The 18,588-nt window shown below is 33.1% G+C and overlaps 1 protein-coding gene across 1 annotated transcript; it reads right to left on the bottom strand.

Annotated features, from left to right (window-relative positions):
* Positions 1–2,866: 2,866 nt before the first annotated feature.
* Positions 2,867–7,268, bottom strand: LOC133863720 (probable glycerol-3-phosphate acyltransferase 8). The gene is made up of 3 exons (XM_062299780.1): positions 6,845–7,268; positions 6,455–6,767; positions 2,867–4,134 (listed from the first exon to the last, which is right to left on the bottom strand). The coding sequence occupies exons 1-3, from the start codon at positions 7,153–7,155 to the stop codon at positions 3,256–3,258; spliced, it is 1,503 nt and encodes a 500-aa protein (XP_062155764.1). The 5' UTR covers positions 7,156–7,268; the 3' UTR covers positions 2,867–3,255.
* Positions 7,269–18,588: the final 11,320 nt, after the last annotated feature.

The raw sequence follows: 18,588 nt of genomic DNA, 5'->3' as shown, positions 1-18,588 counted from the left end.
TTAAGCTGAACTTAAACAGATTTTTAGGCTTATTTATTAAATGAGTTGAACATGCTAATGACTCAAATTAGGCTCGCAAACAAAGTTCCTATAAGCGCGTGTATATATATATATATAAGTCCCATTAAACTATCAGTCATTTTTAAAAGAGGTTTAGGAACTAATAGGTGTAATATTTAGATACATCAAAACTACTAATTTGTGGCAAAAATGTCAATCCGTTAGCATATATCATTAGAATGGATAGAAAATGGGTAATGTGCCTTGTATGTGACCAATTTGACAATAATATTCTGAAAATAAACTCACTTTGAACATTGAAAAACTAGATTTACCCTATTATAATTATTAGTAAGTGAAAAAGGAAAACTAACCTTTTAAAATAAATCAGAAGATCGGGGTGGCTGAACCACCACAATTTTATTTTGGGAAAATATACGATAAATTCTTGAGTCAAATCGTTATTTTAAATAACATCTTAAAAACTATTTTTACCTTTTTAAAAATTAAAAATAAAAATCTTAAAAAATAAAGGGGGTTCAAAAGGAAGGGTGGGTGGGTGGGTGGGTGGGTGGGGGAGGGGGGCGCCCTTCCATTTGGGTGTTGGAACCACCTCTCACAAGGTGGTTCGACCACCCTTAGACTTTCTTTTTCTTTTTGTTTTTTCTTATAATTTTGTCATCAATATATTTTTGTTCTTATTTTTTAACTTATTAATATTTATTTTATTTTTCTTAGAAAAATGGGTATTTTGAAAAGGTTTTTGGTCAAAATGGTCACGTGATCACTTTTCCATCCAACATAATAGATGAAGCAAAAAGAGTTGATTTTTGTCACAAAATAGTAATTTAATATATCTAAATAGTATATCTGTCAATTCATAAGACTCTTTTAAAAATGACTGATAATTCAATGTTATTAAGTATATTTTTCCCATAAAAGAGTATTTGAAGACCCATACCATGCACATTTCAATTCTTGGTAGCTGTACATGTGACACACCATAGCATAGTATTTGTGTTTCCAACAAAGTGAAAACAATGAAAATATTGCATGGATGACTTTTACACATCTTTTATGCTTTTTTATTCTATTAGAGCATTCTTAATAGCTCTATTAAAAAAGTTTTTTAATTATTTTGGTGAAGCAATTTAGTGAAAAGACACAAAAATCACTCCCAGTAGCCTCAATACTATAACGAAAAAAAAAAATTGTGAGTGAACAATACTATTCACTCACCAAATAATCAAAAAATTATAAAAATTTGTTCATTTTTCTCTCTTTGACTTTTTTCATTTTCTTTTTTTCTTTCTCACGTATAACTCTGTTTCGTTCTGCAATATTTTAAGCTAAAAGTTTTTTTTTCCCTCTCTCTTAAACTACAATATTTTCACACTTTAGGCATCAAGTGCCATACAAATTTATTGTTCACATAATTTAACAGGTTTTGTGGAATTGAATGGGCATGTTTGGGTAGCATTTTATTTTTTATTATTTTTTAAAAACATGTTTGGATAGGTTTTTTTAAATTCAAATTCTACTCAAATTTTATCAAACATTTTTTTTCAATTTTGTCTCGGATTCTCTAAATCATCTAAACATAATTTTGAAAAATAAATTTTCTCGATATTTGTTATTTTAAATATAGTAAAGTATAATATAATATAATGCAATTTTTTTTAAAAATGACCATTAAAATAAGATATGACCGTTAAGAAAATACAAACATTCAAAAAAGATTAAATAGAGAGAAAATAAAGAAATCTGAATATATATATATATATATATATATATATATTCTTTAAATATAATAGTGAATAGTTAAAATAGTAAGGTCACTAAAGTGCATTAAAACAATAGTTCGCCAAAATAGAAAAAAATAATTTTTAACTATTTTTACAAGTAAAATTTGGTGATGCTCATTACCTCACAAGACAATCACCCCTACCATAGGGTGAAAGGGGCCAACAAGATGCTACTAAATACCATTACCTCATTTTGTAGTAGTTGCGGACTTGATCCAAGTCCAATTAAACTCTTATTCAATTTAAATGAGTAGAGGTTTATGTCACATAAAGGCACAATTCTGTTGTTTAGGTAGAATTTGTAGTAGCCGTAGATTGTAATGGTTTTAGTCTGACTTTACCTAGGTGAAAAAAATTCTACTCCAGTCTCTGCAACACAACCCTCATGGATCTTCCGTCGGATTTGGATAGGTTTTTGGGTCTAAGTTTTCGAACTTAGATCTACACACCAGCTCTAACTTCAGCGTTTCATGCGCCTCTTCGTTGTGCCACCCGTTGCTTTCTGTCACTATCAACATCAACTGCTCACCATCCGGATCTCCCCACCATAGAGCGTGGCTTGCACGTGACAGTGGGTGTTTCACACTCGTCGGTGCGTGACGGCTCCTCCTCCCCCCAGCCTCCACCTACCTCTACTGATGGCGGATCTCAACTGTCTATGACATCCACAATCGAAGAGGCCGTTCGGTACTGGCGCGTGGTCATCACGCACCGAAACCAACGATTGACGATTGGTCAGGCTTATGTTTTGCTTATTTTTCCTTTTTCTGGGAAAATATGTTAATCCTCTGTTCTCCTATTTTCCATGTTATCTCTGTAATATTTGTATTGGGTCTTATGGACTTTTGATACATCTCAAACCACATTTACTGGTGGCTCAATTTTTTGGCATCCGTGCCAAAAATCAATAAGCTAGAGTCATTACACATTGCTTCCGTATATTTACTTTCCTAGATTTTCTTTGTAGGGGTGCCCAGCCATATACTGTTGTAATTTGTTTTTATGATGTTTGTAAGTTCTTTTTATGTATCTAAAAAAAAAAAAATGCTTGCTTGAAAAAATAAAAATAAAAAACATTAACCAATTTTTTGATTTCGAAAAAACAAACACAAAAAAACACGAGCATTTCCTTTCAACACAACTTAACATACCCCCATACTACTACCTAAGCAATAAAAGCCTTCCCAACAGTTTGACAGCGAATACCCAATATAGAGAAATAATGAGTAATTCTAAATGTCATACTTATGTTTTTTTTTTTTTTGTGTTCTTTTAAAAATAATGTAACTTTTAAAATTATTATATGATCAAAATTGAATTTTGATCAATCACAAACTTAATAATAATTTTAAAAGCCACACCATTTTTTTAAGAACACAAAAAAAACAAAACATAAATATGTCATCTAGCGTTACTCAAAAATCAAACCTCTCTTCAGTAACCGACATTTTCACTTCTTGGCACTGTACATGGACTCTACCTTCCCATCGTTCCCTCCCAGCAATAAATACTTGTCCTTCCTAGTCAATCCAGTGCGCTCGAACCCCAGCACATCACCCAACACCTTCTGCACGTAATTCGCCACCTCGATCGATGATTTCCCACCAGCCTTACACGTCATGTCCTCCGGCAAGCGATCGAGGAAAGTAACCTCGTAAGTGGGCCTTGGGTTCATGAAAAAGAAATAAGGGTCCCAAAACTTCACCCCACGTACGGTCGTGCCGTAGAACATGCTCTGCTTACAGTTAACTGCCACGGGGACGATCCTATCACTCATTTCTGCGAACAAAGCACTCAACCGCAGCAAGTACGGCTCCCGACACGTGGTCCCCTCCGGGCACACCACCAGATCACCCTTTTGAAGTATCGATGAGATGCGGGCTGCGTCAGCCGCACGATCACGGGTCAAGGCAATCGCTGGGATTGGTGATAGGAACCTTGATAGGCGGCTTACGCTGTATGTCACACAAGAAACTTTACGTCCGAGCGCGATGGCTATTATGATTGGGTCGAGGGCTGTCCGGTGATTGCATACGTACAGGTTACCGGGGGACCCTGGGGATGGAGGAGGGGGTGGGTTGCCACGGATCACGAGCTTGATGCCGAGCATGGCGTACGTGTACGGAACGATGCGCTCCGGGAGAGGGAGATTGATGTACACGCGCATAATGGATAGGATGAATCCAAATGGTAGCCAGATGTAGGTGAGAAGGGCATTGAGTGGGTCCGGGCGCTGGACTAGACGGCCATCGTGAAAGATTATTCGACTTTTGAGGCGATCCAGTGGGACCGGTGTCGCTGATTTGCTAGGGTGCACCATGTAGCCCTCCTGTTAAGCCACAGCGAATAATTATCATGTAACAGCGAGAAAAACAAAAATGAAACACAAGTACAAAAAGCGAAGGTTGCGGACAAATAGAAAAAATAAAATGAGTTTTTTACGTCACATGATCTTACATTGATTTTAGAACAAAATATATAGGATTTGGAATTCATGCATATACGTCTCGTATACGTGGGTTTTACATTCAATATATCTTGATATAGAGTTGATATGAAGTAATATGATGTAAAAATAATAGCATTTTCCTTTTCCTTCTGGTCGTTAAAATAACAATAATAATATATCCTGCATTAGCACACAAATAAACCTTAAATAAATATTAGATTAGTCTATAGATTTTAAACCTTAAGAGTAAAGGTAGAAATAATACAATAATTCTATCATTATTTTACAAATAAACGTAATTTTTCGAGTAATTCTAAAAGTTTTTCCCTTAAAAAATAGATGGCTTTTACAATTACCATTTGATCTAAATTTAACAGTGATCAATCAAAAATCTGATCAGCAATTTAGTACAGCCAACACCAACAGCCAATTAGCCCTAGAATTTTTTATTATTATTATTTTAACAAGACCTAATTAGCACGGTCACGTGGGCAAAGTAAGACAAAATTATAATTTCTGGCATTACTCAATTTAAAAGATAAAATGATTTGTGCATTCTATTGGGATTAAAATGAATATGAAAGATAGACCAAATAAGCACAACAAGTCAAGACTAAAGAGCATGTAAAATTGTAATCAATACGTTACCAATTATAGAAGGTTAACATATCTAAGTGATCCTCTAATTTAAGCTGTAGGCCCCAATTGGCCAACTAGCCCAACTCCACGCCATGGCCCATGTTTTGAAAAAAATGGTTAAATACACTTTTGGTTCCTGATTTTTGAAAATTTTATTTTTTAGTCCTTGAGTTTCAATTTGCATCATAGATGATACCTCAATTTTGAAAAAAGACCAAATTAGTACCTCGGTTAAGTTTTCCGTTCAAAAACTAACGGTCCGCCATGTATCAACCTCTAGGAGTTGACACATGTCACAATATAACAATTTACAAAAATAAAAATTAATTATAAAATTAATTAAAAAATTAAAATTAAAAAAAAAAAACTAAAAAAAAAATAAAGGAAAAAGAAGAGGGTGAGCCACCCTCATGATCAGTCTAGGGTGGCTGAACCACCCATGACCACCCCCATGGGTAGTTCGGCCACCTCATGACAGAAAAAAAAAATAAAAAAAAAATAAAAAAATTGAAGCGTTTTGGCCATTGGAAGTGATTTGGTCACCCTCAAAGGCTAAAACCCTTGATTTTTTTTTTATTTTTTTTTGCAATGGGGTGGCCGAATCACCATCTATGGGGCATAGGGGTGGTTCGACCACCCCAATGGCCAAAACCTTGATTTTTTTTTTTTTTTTTTTTGCTATGGGATGGTTCGGCCACCCCAGACCGGTCAACCACCCCTCTTCTTTTTCTTTTCAATTTTTTTTAAAAATTTTAATAATTTTTTAATTAGTTTTTAAAGATTTTTTATTTTTTATATTATAACACGTGTCAATCTTTAGGGATCGACACATGGCAGACCGTTAATTTTTAGATGAAAAATTTAACCGAAGTATTAATTTGGTCTTTTTTCAAAATTAAAGTACCATTTGTGATGCGAATTGAAATTCAAAAATTAAAAAATAAATTTTTCAAAATTTAAGAACCAAAAATATTAACCATGAAAAAAAAAAGAAGCTAATTAATCCAAGTACCGTATGGGGTGTGCTAATTAATCCTGCGTTAATTATTTGTACGGACAAGCCTATCTATAAAGCCAAGCTGGCAGGTAGTTGAGGATGGTTACGACTGTGGGTCCCGTGGTGGGCTCAACCATCAAAACCAAACGTCAATGTTCTGCCGACTCTGCCCCATGCTAGCTCACTCGCGTTTCCACATCAGACATCAGCCATTTCTAATTCTTGGACTTGTTTGGTTTAACAAGTTAAACAAATTGCAACAAAATTACATGATTCATACATACCAGCAAGAACACGCAAGAACTAAACAAGAATATCATGACAATCACATCATTCACGAACCAAAGCTTTCCGTTTCTTGTGTTACTTTTTTTATTTTATTTTAATCCGAGATATCATAAAAGTTTTTATCGTAATCTTTACAGAACCCCTGAATAGTGCTCTCAGTTTTTTCTTCGAAATCGCTTAGCCATAACAAAACTAAGAGATTTGAGATAATAAACTACTTGGGAACGCTTACGTTAGTCAAGAAGCCTAAATTTGATGAGCACAAACGATACGAACCTGGCAAATGGACATGAAATCGTGGTCAGTCTTGCGGTCGCCGATCCCAAGATCGGGCACTTCCTCGCCGAACTCTTTCGAGATGGCTAACCTCTTCCATTTTCCCACCAAAACCCCGGGCTTCTTGACGAACCCCGTCGCCTTCTTCGTCTTAGGGTTCACCTCGATCTCGGTGCCCAGCACTTTGTCTCCACCAAGAAACTCCTTCACAAACGGCTCCACCATCACCGTCGGATTCGCCGTCACCACCACCTTCCTCTTGCACTTGTCGAACACCTCGAAGCTATCTGATCTCACATCTGCCGCGTAAAACCTGAACAGAACATTTAAAATCACATGTGAAACCCTAAATATTCTGGTAGATTAGGGTTTGCTTGTTAGATTTAATACCTAGGAAGTACGGCACGCGAGACGAGCTCGATGTCGCGGATCTTGAGGCCAGAGAAGGAGATGAAGATGAGGATTTGGATCCCAATGGCTTCTGAGATGAAGAAGTAGGAAATGATGACGAGAGGCAGCGAGAGGAGGAGGACGAGGCCGCGGAAGAGGCTACCGGCTTCGACGGCGACGAGCATGAAGTAAGGGAAGGAGCTTCTGGAGACGAGCAGAGTGCCATCGAGATCGGCAGCAATCGACTCGTAGGAGGAACCCTCGCAGTTCGTTATGGACGGGAAGTTTCGGCTCGGTTTCGGCTGAGACATGGTTGATTTCGGCCCGATACAGAAAAAGGTTACCTAACAGGCTAACAGTTTCGCTCTGTATTTCTCGCCCGTTCTCCACCGGAGAACACAGTGACAGGACCTGTATTCTACGAGAGGGAACGTTGGCTTTTAAATGAGGGGGTTGGAGGGTGAAAATACGGAATTGGGTCTTGACTTATTTGACTGCCTTTGTAGATGTTCTTTCCTTGAAATGACTAAAAGACAAGAGCATATGGAATAGACAAATGATCTGTAATACTTAAATTTGATTATCGTAAGTTATTTTTTTTGTCCAACATAATAATTATTTTAATATTTGTTCTTATAGAATGAGCTTATTTACTATAACAAACTAACAATAGAGAGAAAATATTAGTATTTTTTGTTTATTGGTTTATCATTCTTCTCCTCCATTGAGGGAAAACGTTTTTGGTTGCTTTGCTTGTTTCTTTTTTTTTTTGAAAACTTTATTTATAATCTTTATTTTTCATCACTTTTGAAAAAATATATCTAAAATTTAAAAAATGTCAATTTAAGAGTATCAATCTTTCAATTTTTTTTTTTTTTAAATTTCAACCATCAGTTAGAATTTTTCGTTAAATTGTATTAAAATTCTTAAAATATCCTTGTGTTTATTTTTTTAAAAAAAAAATTATAAATTTTTCAAAGATTATTTTTCTAAATTCTATAAAATTCTGACTAACACCTAAATCTCAGCAATTTATCTTTTTTTTCCTAAAAAAGTATGAAAGGTATTTTGAAAATTTTGACAGAATTTAACGAAAAATTATAATGGATGGTTGAAATTTTTTTAAAAAAAAAATTGAAAAATTAATATTCTAAATTAACACTTTTTTTAAAATTTGGATACATTTTTTTGATAGTGATGAAAAATCAAGAGTGTAAATGAAGTTCCGATTTTTTTTTAATTTTTTTTTATGATACTTTACTGAGCACACGTATGGCTTTATGTTTGTTGGCTTAATGAAATTATTTGTCATGAAGTGTGTAGCGTAATGGCAAAATTTCTCATATATCCTATAAGTGAGTTTGTATGAGTAATGTTATTAACCATTTTTTTGTTCTTTTATTTTTATTTTTTAAAATTGACATGACTTTTAAAATTATCATTAGCTTTGGAATGGACCACTATTAAATTTTGATCCATTCCAAAATAAATTGTGATTTTAAAAGTCATATCAACTTTATAAGAATAAAAATATAACAAAAAATGATTCTTAGCATTTCTCAAGTTTGTAGTGCCAACAGGAAAATAAAAATTTTATACTTGGTTATTAATCGGTCATCGCTACAAAGACAGTGCAAATGGTTTACACTCAGCGTCTACTTCCTGTGTTTCGGCCTTTACGGGTCTTACACGTTGGTCGACTAATCGGGTGAAATACACCCGCTTTTTTAAGGCAAAAAATCGCGTTGGAATTCAGAATGACGCTTGAAATTATAATTGAATCAGAATTGAATGTGGGTTATATTCAATATCCGGATTTCACACCCAAACCGGATGACCGTAGCAAAGTGAAAAAAAAAAAAAAAATAATAATAATAATAATAATAATACACAAATCCAAACGCATCCAAAATCTTACCAAAAAAAAAAAAAAAAAAATCCAACTGATCTAAAAAGCATTAAAGCTATAAAAGCATTAATTTCCCCAATAAGGCAATAAGGCTATAAAAAAATGATGTTTAGAAGCAATTTTCTTGGTGTTGGTTGGAGTTGTTGAATAGAGAGCTTGAAGAGTTTCTACTTTTTCAGCTTTTGTTGGTGGGGGGTTACTTAACCCTTGTAGTTTCTTGCTGGCTTTCAATAACGATTTGATTACGTGTGGCCGTGGGATTCTTGCAAGGAAGTTGTTGGGACTTTCAAGGGTTTGTTTGGAAATTGGTTATAATATTAATGATTTTTAATTTCTAGCAGCCTCAGAAATTCAAGCCGCCATTGAATTGAGGGGCCTTAAATTCGGATCATCATAGGTTACACGCTTTAATGTTAGATGTTAATATAATAGACTAAATTAAAAATACGTTTAAAAGAAAATTGTCTGAATTATGGAGCCTTTTCATAAAATAAAAATAAAAAGGATCGAAAAATGCTACGGCTGTCCTTTGAGGTTAACCCCTTCGTAGTCATGTATCTCTTAAATTTTTCGGATTAAGATCCCTTCAAATTTTTTGTCCGAATTTGATAGAATTCGAGCAGGTAGTTGTGAGTGAGCATTTATGAGACCCACCTGACCAAATAAAAGTTGGGCTGCCCAACTGCTTATTCGGTCAGGTGAATCTCATAAATGCTTACTCACAACAACCTGCCCGAATTGTATCAAATTCGGACAAAGAATTTGAGGGGATCCTGATCCAAATTCTTCAGTGGGATCATGAATGCTGTCATATTCTATGCTTTCAATGTAATCATTAAAACAATATATATTGCCACCAATATATATATATATATAGTCCATAAAGTATGGATTAAGATTAAGATGTTCTACAATTTTTTTAAATTGTTTGATTTTCAAATTATGTGAATTTAAGTCATTTTATGCATCGAACGATATGAAAAATGCTGCATATTAAAAATGTGACATATTAACAATGTAACAATAAAAAAAAATCATTCCATTTTTTTTTTTCTACTTTTGAAGAGATGCTTCTTTTTTACTAAATCAAAAGACAGTTTTTTACTCAAAGCTTTTAGACGACATAAAGTATAAGAACTTGATAATAACATACTCATTTCTAATTGTTAACATGTTACATTTTTAATTTGTAGCATTTTTCATACCGTTCGATGCATGAAACGACCTAAATTCACATAATTTGAGAATCTACAATTTTAAAGAAATTGTAGAGGATTCTGATCTATAAAGTATTTACCTAAGTTTTGGCTGAGAAATATGGAGAACTATTAAAGTGAGAAACAAAGGAATGATGGAGATTTTTTAGTAGCTGGATTGTAAGAATTTTTTACAGTTTATACAGTAAAAGTGATTTGTGTCTTTAGAATATATTTTACCTTTTGAAGACACGTATTACTTTTAAAGACTAATTTATAAGAAACTCCCATCACACAGTTGGTAGAAAATTTATATCCACCAAGAAATAACCCCACTAGTTTCCCATTTATAAGAAACAAAATCAAAGCATACAAAGAGCAAAGCGACTAAAACCGCAACTCACATTTCACAAACAAACATTGCCCTATGATTTAGTGCAAATCACCTATAAAAATTGTGAGTGTGCGATTGTCAATGTACCTCCATTACAATTTTCCTTCAAATTGATGTCCCTATCCAATTCCCAAGGTACAAGCAACCATTTTTCTATTAGAAGCTGCATTTTTTTGGATAGGAATTTGTTGAGGTAGATGGAGATAGGTTAAGGTGGACTTAACTCAAGACTTAAAATTAAATTATCATTTAATTGAAAATTTTAAATTAAAAAAAAAGTTTAATTAATATTTTAGAAATGACAGTGATAATGAAATAATATTATAAAAGTAAGAACTATAAAAAAAAGTAAAAAAAAAAGAAAAGAAAAAAAAGAATCCCACATAAAACATAAAATACTAATTGATATATAATTAAAATCTTAGGAAATTTCTGTCCCTATCTAATATATGAGTTCGTATTATGCCCCTTTATTGATATGGAAATGAAAATACTTGAGACAAATACTAGAAATGCTTAAATTCGTGAAACATGAAAATGCCCTATTGTTGTCAAGAGCTTGATATAGTTGAATCATTGTTGAATAGGACGGGTGTGAATTGTAAAATGTTTGGGGTACTACAAGTTGGATATGATATGCAGTAATTTGTTCTTGAGATAGTTCTTATGGGATGACAGGCAATTCTAAATTTGCTTAAACAGTTAAGCTTTATATTGACTCTCTCATATTTGTCGTCTAAATTGTTAGCTATTCAAACAATAAAATTGCTTAATTAAGATATGTGATAGCTCAGATTTTATGAAAATGAATTACGCGACGGTTCATATTTTAGTAGGGTTGACATAGTAAGTGTTAGGCCAATTTATAAAAAAAAATTATAGTAAAAATTATAGTGCTCCGAAGAATTACTGAAAATCTCTATAATCAATAATTGGATTTCTATTGACATCATCATGATTCATAATCCAATGCCATACGATTTTTCTATTTCAGCTACCAATTATTATTATTTTATTTAAATATTCTTTCTCAAAAATTTCTTTATTCTTTGTAAAAAAAAGAAAAAAGAAAAAAGAAATGAGAAAGAATAATAGTATATATATTACATTTGGTGAATGCTGTTAGGCAACTAAGAAAAATATTATTCATTATCAAACAAAAGCATTGTATAAGGCTGTGGAAGTGGGGCTGAGTAGTAGACATCTAACATGACATGAAAAAAGTGTCCCTCATTTACCAACAAAAAGAGAGAATAAATAAGCAAAAAAGCAATAAATTGCCTCCTTTATCAATGGGGCTGTGGAAGTGGACATGTAACATGGCATGTAAAAAGTGTCCCTCGTTTACCAACAAAAAGAGAGAATAAATAAGCAAAAAAAGCAATAAATTGCCTCATTTATCAATGGGGCAGTGGCAGTGGGATTTCAGCTTTTCAGTAGCATTAACCTTCCTCCGTTTCTTTTTTTTCTTTTTCTTTTTTTTTAACAAAATATTTGAATATTTCATTAATTAAATATCACAAATATAAAGCTCTTATATCATAAAGTATAAAACTCTGTAAAATCATAATCATATGCTATGAGGTTACAAAGTCATAAATACAAACAAAATTCTTACAATAAAGTACTATTTATGACTTTCATCTTTTGCTAACTCATGCACAAAAATAGTTAAAAAATAAATCTATTTCGAGCATACTAGATCTAAGCCAATGGCAGCCAAATATCCTAAAAAATTATTTTAACCGACAGTAAGAGATAACCTCTTACACCGAACTATCCAGGCCATAAGAGATAACCCCTCACACGGTTACACCTAACTAACCTTTATCTTATAAATCGTTCATGATGACAAATTTAAAGAGAAGAAAACTCTTATTCAAAGTAAAAACACAACCAGCAAACAACAGCAGCGGTTAGGGAGGAGATGAACGGCACAATAAAGAAGTAGATGGACGGACATATAGCAAAGACGCCAAAATTGTTGATCTGGCCAGAAAACACTTACCCAAAAAAAAAAAAAAAAAAAAAAAAAAAAACCTAAAAGAGAAGAAGGATAGTAGGAGCGGGAAATAAATATGCTCCCTTCTCTTCTCGTATCTACTTTTTTAAAGAAGAAGCGTAGGGCCGGCTTGCATTGAGAGGAGCTTGTATCAATGATTGTTATGATTCCAGCAGCATTTATCTTTCAGATTTAAGACGTATGAGGGATGGATAGCTTCCGTGTGTCAGATGTGAAGAAAACTTTTGGAGTTCACCGAAATATTGCACAAGATTTGGAGCTTGGCACTTGGCAGTATGCTGTGTTCTGTATGCTCACCAAGAAAATTATCCAATAATTTGTTAAGGTAGATGGAGATAGGTTAAGCCGTTAAGCTAGACTTAACTCAAGATTCAAAATTAAATTATCATTTATTTGAAAATTTTAAATTAATAAAATATATATTCATTTAATTAATATTTTAAAAATGACAGTAATAATGAAATATTATTATAAAAGTAAGAACTACATAAAAAAAGAAGCAATCTCACAGAAAATACTGATCGATATATAATTAAAATCTTAAGAAAAATTAAAAGCACTTTATCCAATATATGAGTTGGCATTATGCCCCTTTATTGATATGGAAATGAAAACACTTTGGACAAATACTAGAAATATTTAAATTTGTGAAACATGAAAATGCCCTATAGTTGTCAAGAGCTGGACATAGTTGAATCAAAGTCGCATAGGACAGGTGTGAATTGGAAAATGTTTGGGACTACAAGTTGGATCTGGATATGAATTAATTTGTTATTGAGATAGTTCTTAAGATCGGTAGTTCAAAATTTGTTTAGAAAATTAGGTTCTATACCAACTCTTTTATATTTGTTATCTAAATTGTTAGCTATTCAAACAACAAAATCGCTTAGGATATGTGACGGCTCACATTTTATAAAAATAAATTACATAACGGTTCATATTTTAACGAGATTAACATAATAAGTGTTAATCTATATAAAAAAAAAAAAAAAAACATAATAAGTGTTAAGTCAATTTATAAAAAAAATAATAAAAATTGTAATACTCTGGAGAACAATTCGAGTGGGCTGAATAGTAGTCTTGAGAAACGATACATGGTTAATGGTTTTCATACATTAAATTGGGGAATTAAAAGCCACCACATGCACCGCTTTGTGGTTAGGTGGATGCAGCGTCCACCAACTTCACCAATAATGTTGCACCCTCCCCCCCCCCACTCGTATTTATGTGTCTGTAGTAATTAAAGACCCTAAGGTGCCACTTGTATTATAAATGGATCCATGATAAATTTTGATCAAAACCGCACACTCTATTTTTTTATTTTTACCATTCAAATTTGGATCGGTGGTAAAAAATGTGCCTGTAAGACTTTGAATATAAAAGTAGGAGTATGTGTAACATTTTTCTATAAGCTATATATATATATATATATCATATCTTATAATTCTTTGCCACCCCCAACCTGTGAACTATCGCCACATTTTTATTTACGCCTTCAAACATGAAAAAGTGACATTAAAACCCCCTGAACTACCACTGCATGTCAAATTAGACATTTTTACTCTTTTTTTTTTTTTTCTCCCTAGAATATCCTTGAAGTTATCAAAAAATTAATAATAATAACCATTTGAAAAAAAGGGGGGGTATTTTCAATTTTCCCCTTTTTGTTTAATTTTTTAAATTGATAATTTTAAAAAAACTTTTAAGGGTGTTTTTAGGAAAAAAAAATTGAAAATATGTCGAATTTGACATGTGATGATAATATGAAGGATTGTGATTGACGCACAACAAAATTACACAATACATGCACAACACTAGACACATGGGGTAGAACCCATGTATGTGTCTTGTGTTGTGCAATTTTGTTGTATAAAAATATTTTTTCAATATAAAGGGATCCAATATCACTTTTTAAAATTTGAAGGTGTAAATAAAAATATGGTAAAAATTTAGGACTAAATTATATTTCTCCCTACCTTTTGTGCATCCAAATCTCAGAGCAACATTCCAAACTAATTTTTCATGCGCCAAAATCATGTCGGTTTGTACTTGTACCGCCCAGCCCAGCATGGGGCTCCTGCAAATGATCAGGATCTGGATCCCTTATTATTCCTTACCTAAAAGGGAGGCAAAAAATAATAACAGAGAATGGGAAAGTATCTCTTTGCTCGGACAGAAAAGTTGCTCTCAGATACATCTACCCAGGGAGGAGGAAGCATGAGGCATAAGTAGAAGAGTAGGGATCCCTGTCCAAACCCCCTAGACCTTTGGTTGGTAGGTGATAGGAATAACTATCTCTGCAGACAATTAATTGTTGTAGCCTTATAAGGTCGTAACAAACACGTCTTAAGTGTGCACCAATCAATATCTGGATATACATCAATTCCACTCTCTCAACATTAATACAGAGAAGGAAGAGTCAAAACATGATCTAAAGTTCTAAACAAAACACTGAGATTAAAGATGAAATACAAGAGGAGTTCTCAGGCTCTGCTCTTGAATGGGATGGCTCTGATAACTATCTGGTGGTAAAGAGTAGCAAGTGCCGCTCCAATGAACGGCCCAACCCAGAAGATCCACTGAACCACGCAGTAAACACGTCATGAGCTCTTCAGCTATATAATCACATGTCCAGAAGTAAATGAAAGTAATGTAAATCATAACACTTAAAGGAAATTAGATTCAAAGACAACTAGCTGATCTTTTATAGGCTATCCAGTAAACTCCAAGGGGTTTTAGGTTTTATTATCCTTCATATAATCCTAAAGCTGTTGGTTGTAAAATTTCTAGAGGTTTTAAGGCTATGTATCGTTACCTGGACTGGCTATTAGTTATAAATTGTCTTTCGTAGGAAACATCAGAGTTGACTAAAGCTCTTTCATATGAAGGATGTTTGATTGTACGTATGGAAAATCAAATTGATTACCATGAGCTACAATCAGTTATAAAATTGACAACTCATGAAAAATAGGTTTAGTTCGAATCTACTTGGACTTTGCAAAATGTAGAAGAAGTAGAATTAAGAAAAATCCTATAGAATAAGGAGATTAACAATTCTTAGTGATTATGTTGTATGCCCTCAAGAGTCTGATGTTGACGTTGGACATAAAGATGATCCAAAATTGTTTTTACATACTATGAGTAGAGATAACTCCACATTGTGGTTCAATGCCATAAATTACGAGATAAGTCCATGGCTAAAAAGTTAAGTTAGACACGTAGCCAATGGTTTTACTCATAAGGAATGCATTGATTATCATGAAACATTTTCTCCAGTGTCTAAAAATGGTTTATCAAGATAATCATAACATTAGTAGCTCATTTTAACCTAGAGCTACATCAAATGGATGTGAGAGCAACTTTCCTGAATGAGGATCTTAAGTAAGAGGTTTACATAAAACAACCAAAAAGTTTTATAAATAACAGCAAGAAAGCTTGCAAATTAAAGAATTTTATTTATGGGCTGTGACAGATTTCTCATTGGTGATATACTTTTTACAAGGTTATTACTTCATTGTTTATTGAAAACCTTATTAATTAGTATATATACCTTAAGGTCAGTGGGAGTAAAGTAATCTTTCTAGACTCATATGTAGATATTATTTTTTTGCAAGTGTTGATTTAGGTTTGCTATATGAAGTTCCTTTCACAAAACTTTGAAATGAATGATTTGGGTGAAACCTCTTATGTCTTTTGACATGGAGATTCACAGAGACATAAAGAACATTAACATTGTCTCAGAAGGCCTACATTAAAAAGTTTTGGGAAGATTTAGAATGAAAGATTTTGCACCTTCAATAGCAATTAAGAGGAACCAATTCAATACAGATTAATGTCCCAAAATGTATTGGAACAAAGGCAGATGAAAAGTATTTTGTAAGCATTTGGATTATACAACATAATGCAAGCATATGTTTGCACTAGACTTAACCATTAAACTGACAGTAAGAGTGCTGAGTCAATAAAGTGCTGCAAATAAAGTATTGCGGTATACGCAAGGAGCCAAGAAGTACAACTTAACCAAAAGATACAATTTCCATTTAGAGATAGTTAGTTGTTTAGATTTGAGTTTTGTTGATTGTGTAGATAGTAAAAAGTCTACTTTAGGGTATATATTTTCTTATTGAGGGATATATCATAGAGATGCAGTAAGCAGACTATAATTGTTACGTCTACCAAGAAAACTAAAATTCTTATATGCTATGAATTTAGTACACAAGCATGATGGATGAGACATTTTGTTAAAAATCTCAACATTGTAGATTTTACAGTTAGACCATAAAAATACTTTGCGGTAATTCTACTATAGCCTTCTTTTATAAGAATAAATAGTAGAAACAAAAGTAAATCGACATCAAGTATCTTAGTACGAGAGATAACATTAAGAGACATAAATGGTCTATTGAGCATATAAGTACTGAATTAATGATTGCGGATCCCATAACTAAAAGTTTATCGGTAAAGAAAGTATAAAGTCATGCGGAGTATATGAAACTCATTAATTCATTTTTTGCTTGGTTAAGTTGGTTTGTCTCTTTTTGGTCTATAGACATGAAGTTATTATAATAAAGATTTTGTGCACATTTGTTATTTTATCCATGAGAATAAATAAAGTTGGACCCGAATGACTTATAGGAAGTTCATTCATAAAGCTTTATTATCTATAAAGTACTCATGTAAGGAGTATTTTACACTGTGATACATGGAAGGGACGACATAATTTTATAATGGTTTTATCGCCATGATTCATGTGAAACATTTCTTATCTGAGCGGAAGGATTCCGTAAGTGATTGGCCAAACTAAAGAACCTAATACCATAATTTCATGTGTCATAAAGGTCAAGTAGAAGAATGTAAGATATTATCTCCATATATGACATATATGCCACATATACAGTTTTTATTATATTTATTATATTTTAATTAATAAATATAATATACGGTTTTACGGTTATGATAATTTCAATTAATTTAAATTACCGCAATGGAATCGTAATCAATTAATAATATTGTTTCCTTGATGTGAGGAACAATATGGTATTTACCATATTTGAGGATACCTGACCTAGCCTATAAATTAATAGCCTGTGTACACCATCAGTACTGTAATATAGTCATATGCATAGATTAGAAGATCACTCAAATAATATACTTTTGTTCTTCAGATATTCGTGGAAACTATTGAGCAAAGATGGCTTGAAGTAAGCCTAGATCTTTGTCTTTTATTTTTTGCTACGCATGTTAGTTGAGCATAATATGTTTATATGTTCTAACAAATTTGTCTCAAGACAAGTATCATTAGAAGATGCAGCTAGGTATGAAACTTCTTAAACTCTCCTTGCATGAAATATTAATTCTTGTATGGATCAAGATTCAAGTTAGAGCACTTCTACAACAACTTTTCTATAATCTCTTCCTTTTCTTAAATATAAGAAGAAGAAAAAATAGTACAAAAAAGCCACATGCAATGGCTTTCTTATCCATTATTTTAACACAATAAATATATTTTAGGAGAATATATGGATATTATTGATTAAAAAAAAAAAAAAACTAATGCTCTTGCTCAATAAGAGTAACATCCTGTAAGACAATATCCTGAATAATGGAAGGACACTCCTCCATCCAACTTGTATCTAACAATTTAGAGATAGCTAATTTAGCCAAACGATGAGCGACTTGATTAGCTTCTCTTTTGACATGATTAACAAAGAAAGAGTAAACTGTTGCAGACCGGAACGCGTAACTTCTATTAATTGTCCCACACTACTCCAACATGGTGCATTTTGCTACAAAGTTGAAGCCACCACCAAAGAATCCCCTTCAAAGATCACATGGGAACTTCCCACCTCTTTTACCATCTGTACTGCATACCAAGCACCCATTGCTTCAGTCGTCAATGGATCACCAATACAGGGAAAAACTTTCGCCATTGCTGCAACCACCTTGCCAAATTCGTCCTGTGCTACAACTCCAATCCCCATTCTTTTTAAGGACTGATTGCACGCTGCATCCTAGTTGATTTTGGTGTAGCCATGCTGAGGTTTTTTCCATATAGTGGTAGACCATGATGGCTCTCTAAGTTGCCCAGCAGTGCACTCTGTTGAGTATTGAAATTCCTCCACAACCTGCCTAGCTTGTGACGCCCCCTGGAAAGGAGAACTAAACTCTCCTCTAAACACAAAATAATTCTTGCGCATCCAAATCATTCGAGTGACAATCAGA

This window comes from Alnus glutinosa, chromosome 3 (assembly GCF_958979055.1).
Source record: "Alnus glutinosa chromosome 3, dhAlnGlut1.1, whole genome shotgun sequence".
NCBI classification, from domain to species: domain Eukaryota; kingdom Viridiplantae; phylum Streptophyta; class Magnoliopsida; order Fagales; family Betulaceae; genus Alnus; species Alnus glutinosa.
The sequence above is the reverse complement of the archived record's forward strand: the minus strand, read 5'-3'. Positions and strand labels throughout refer to the sequence as shown.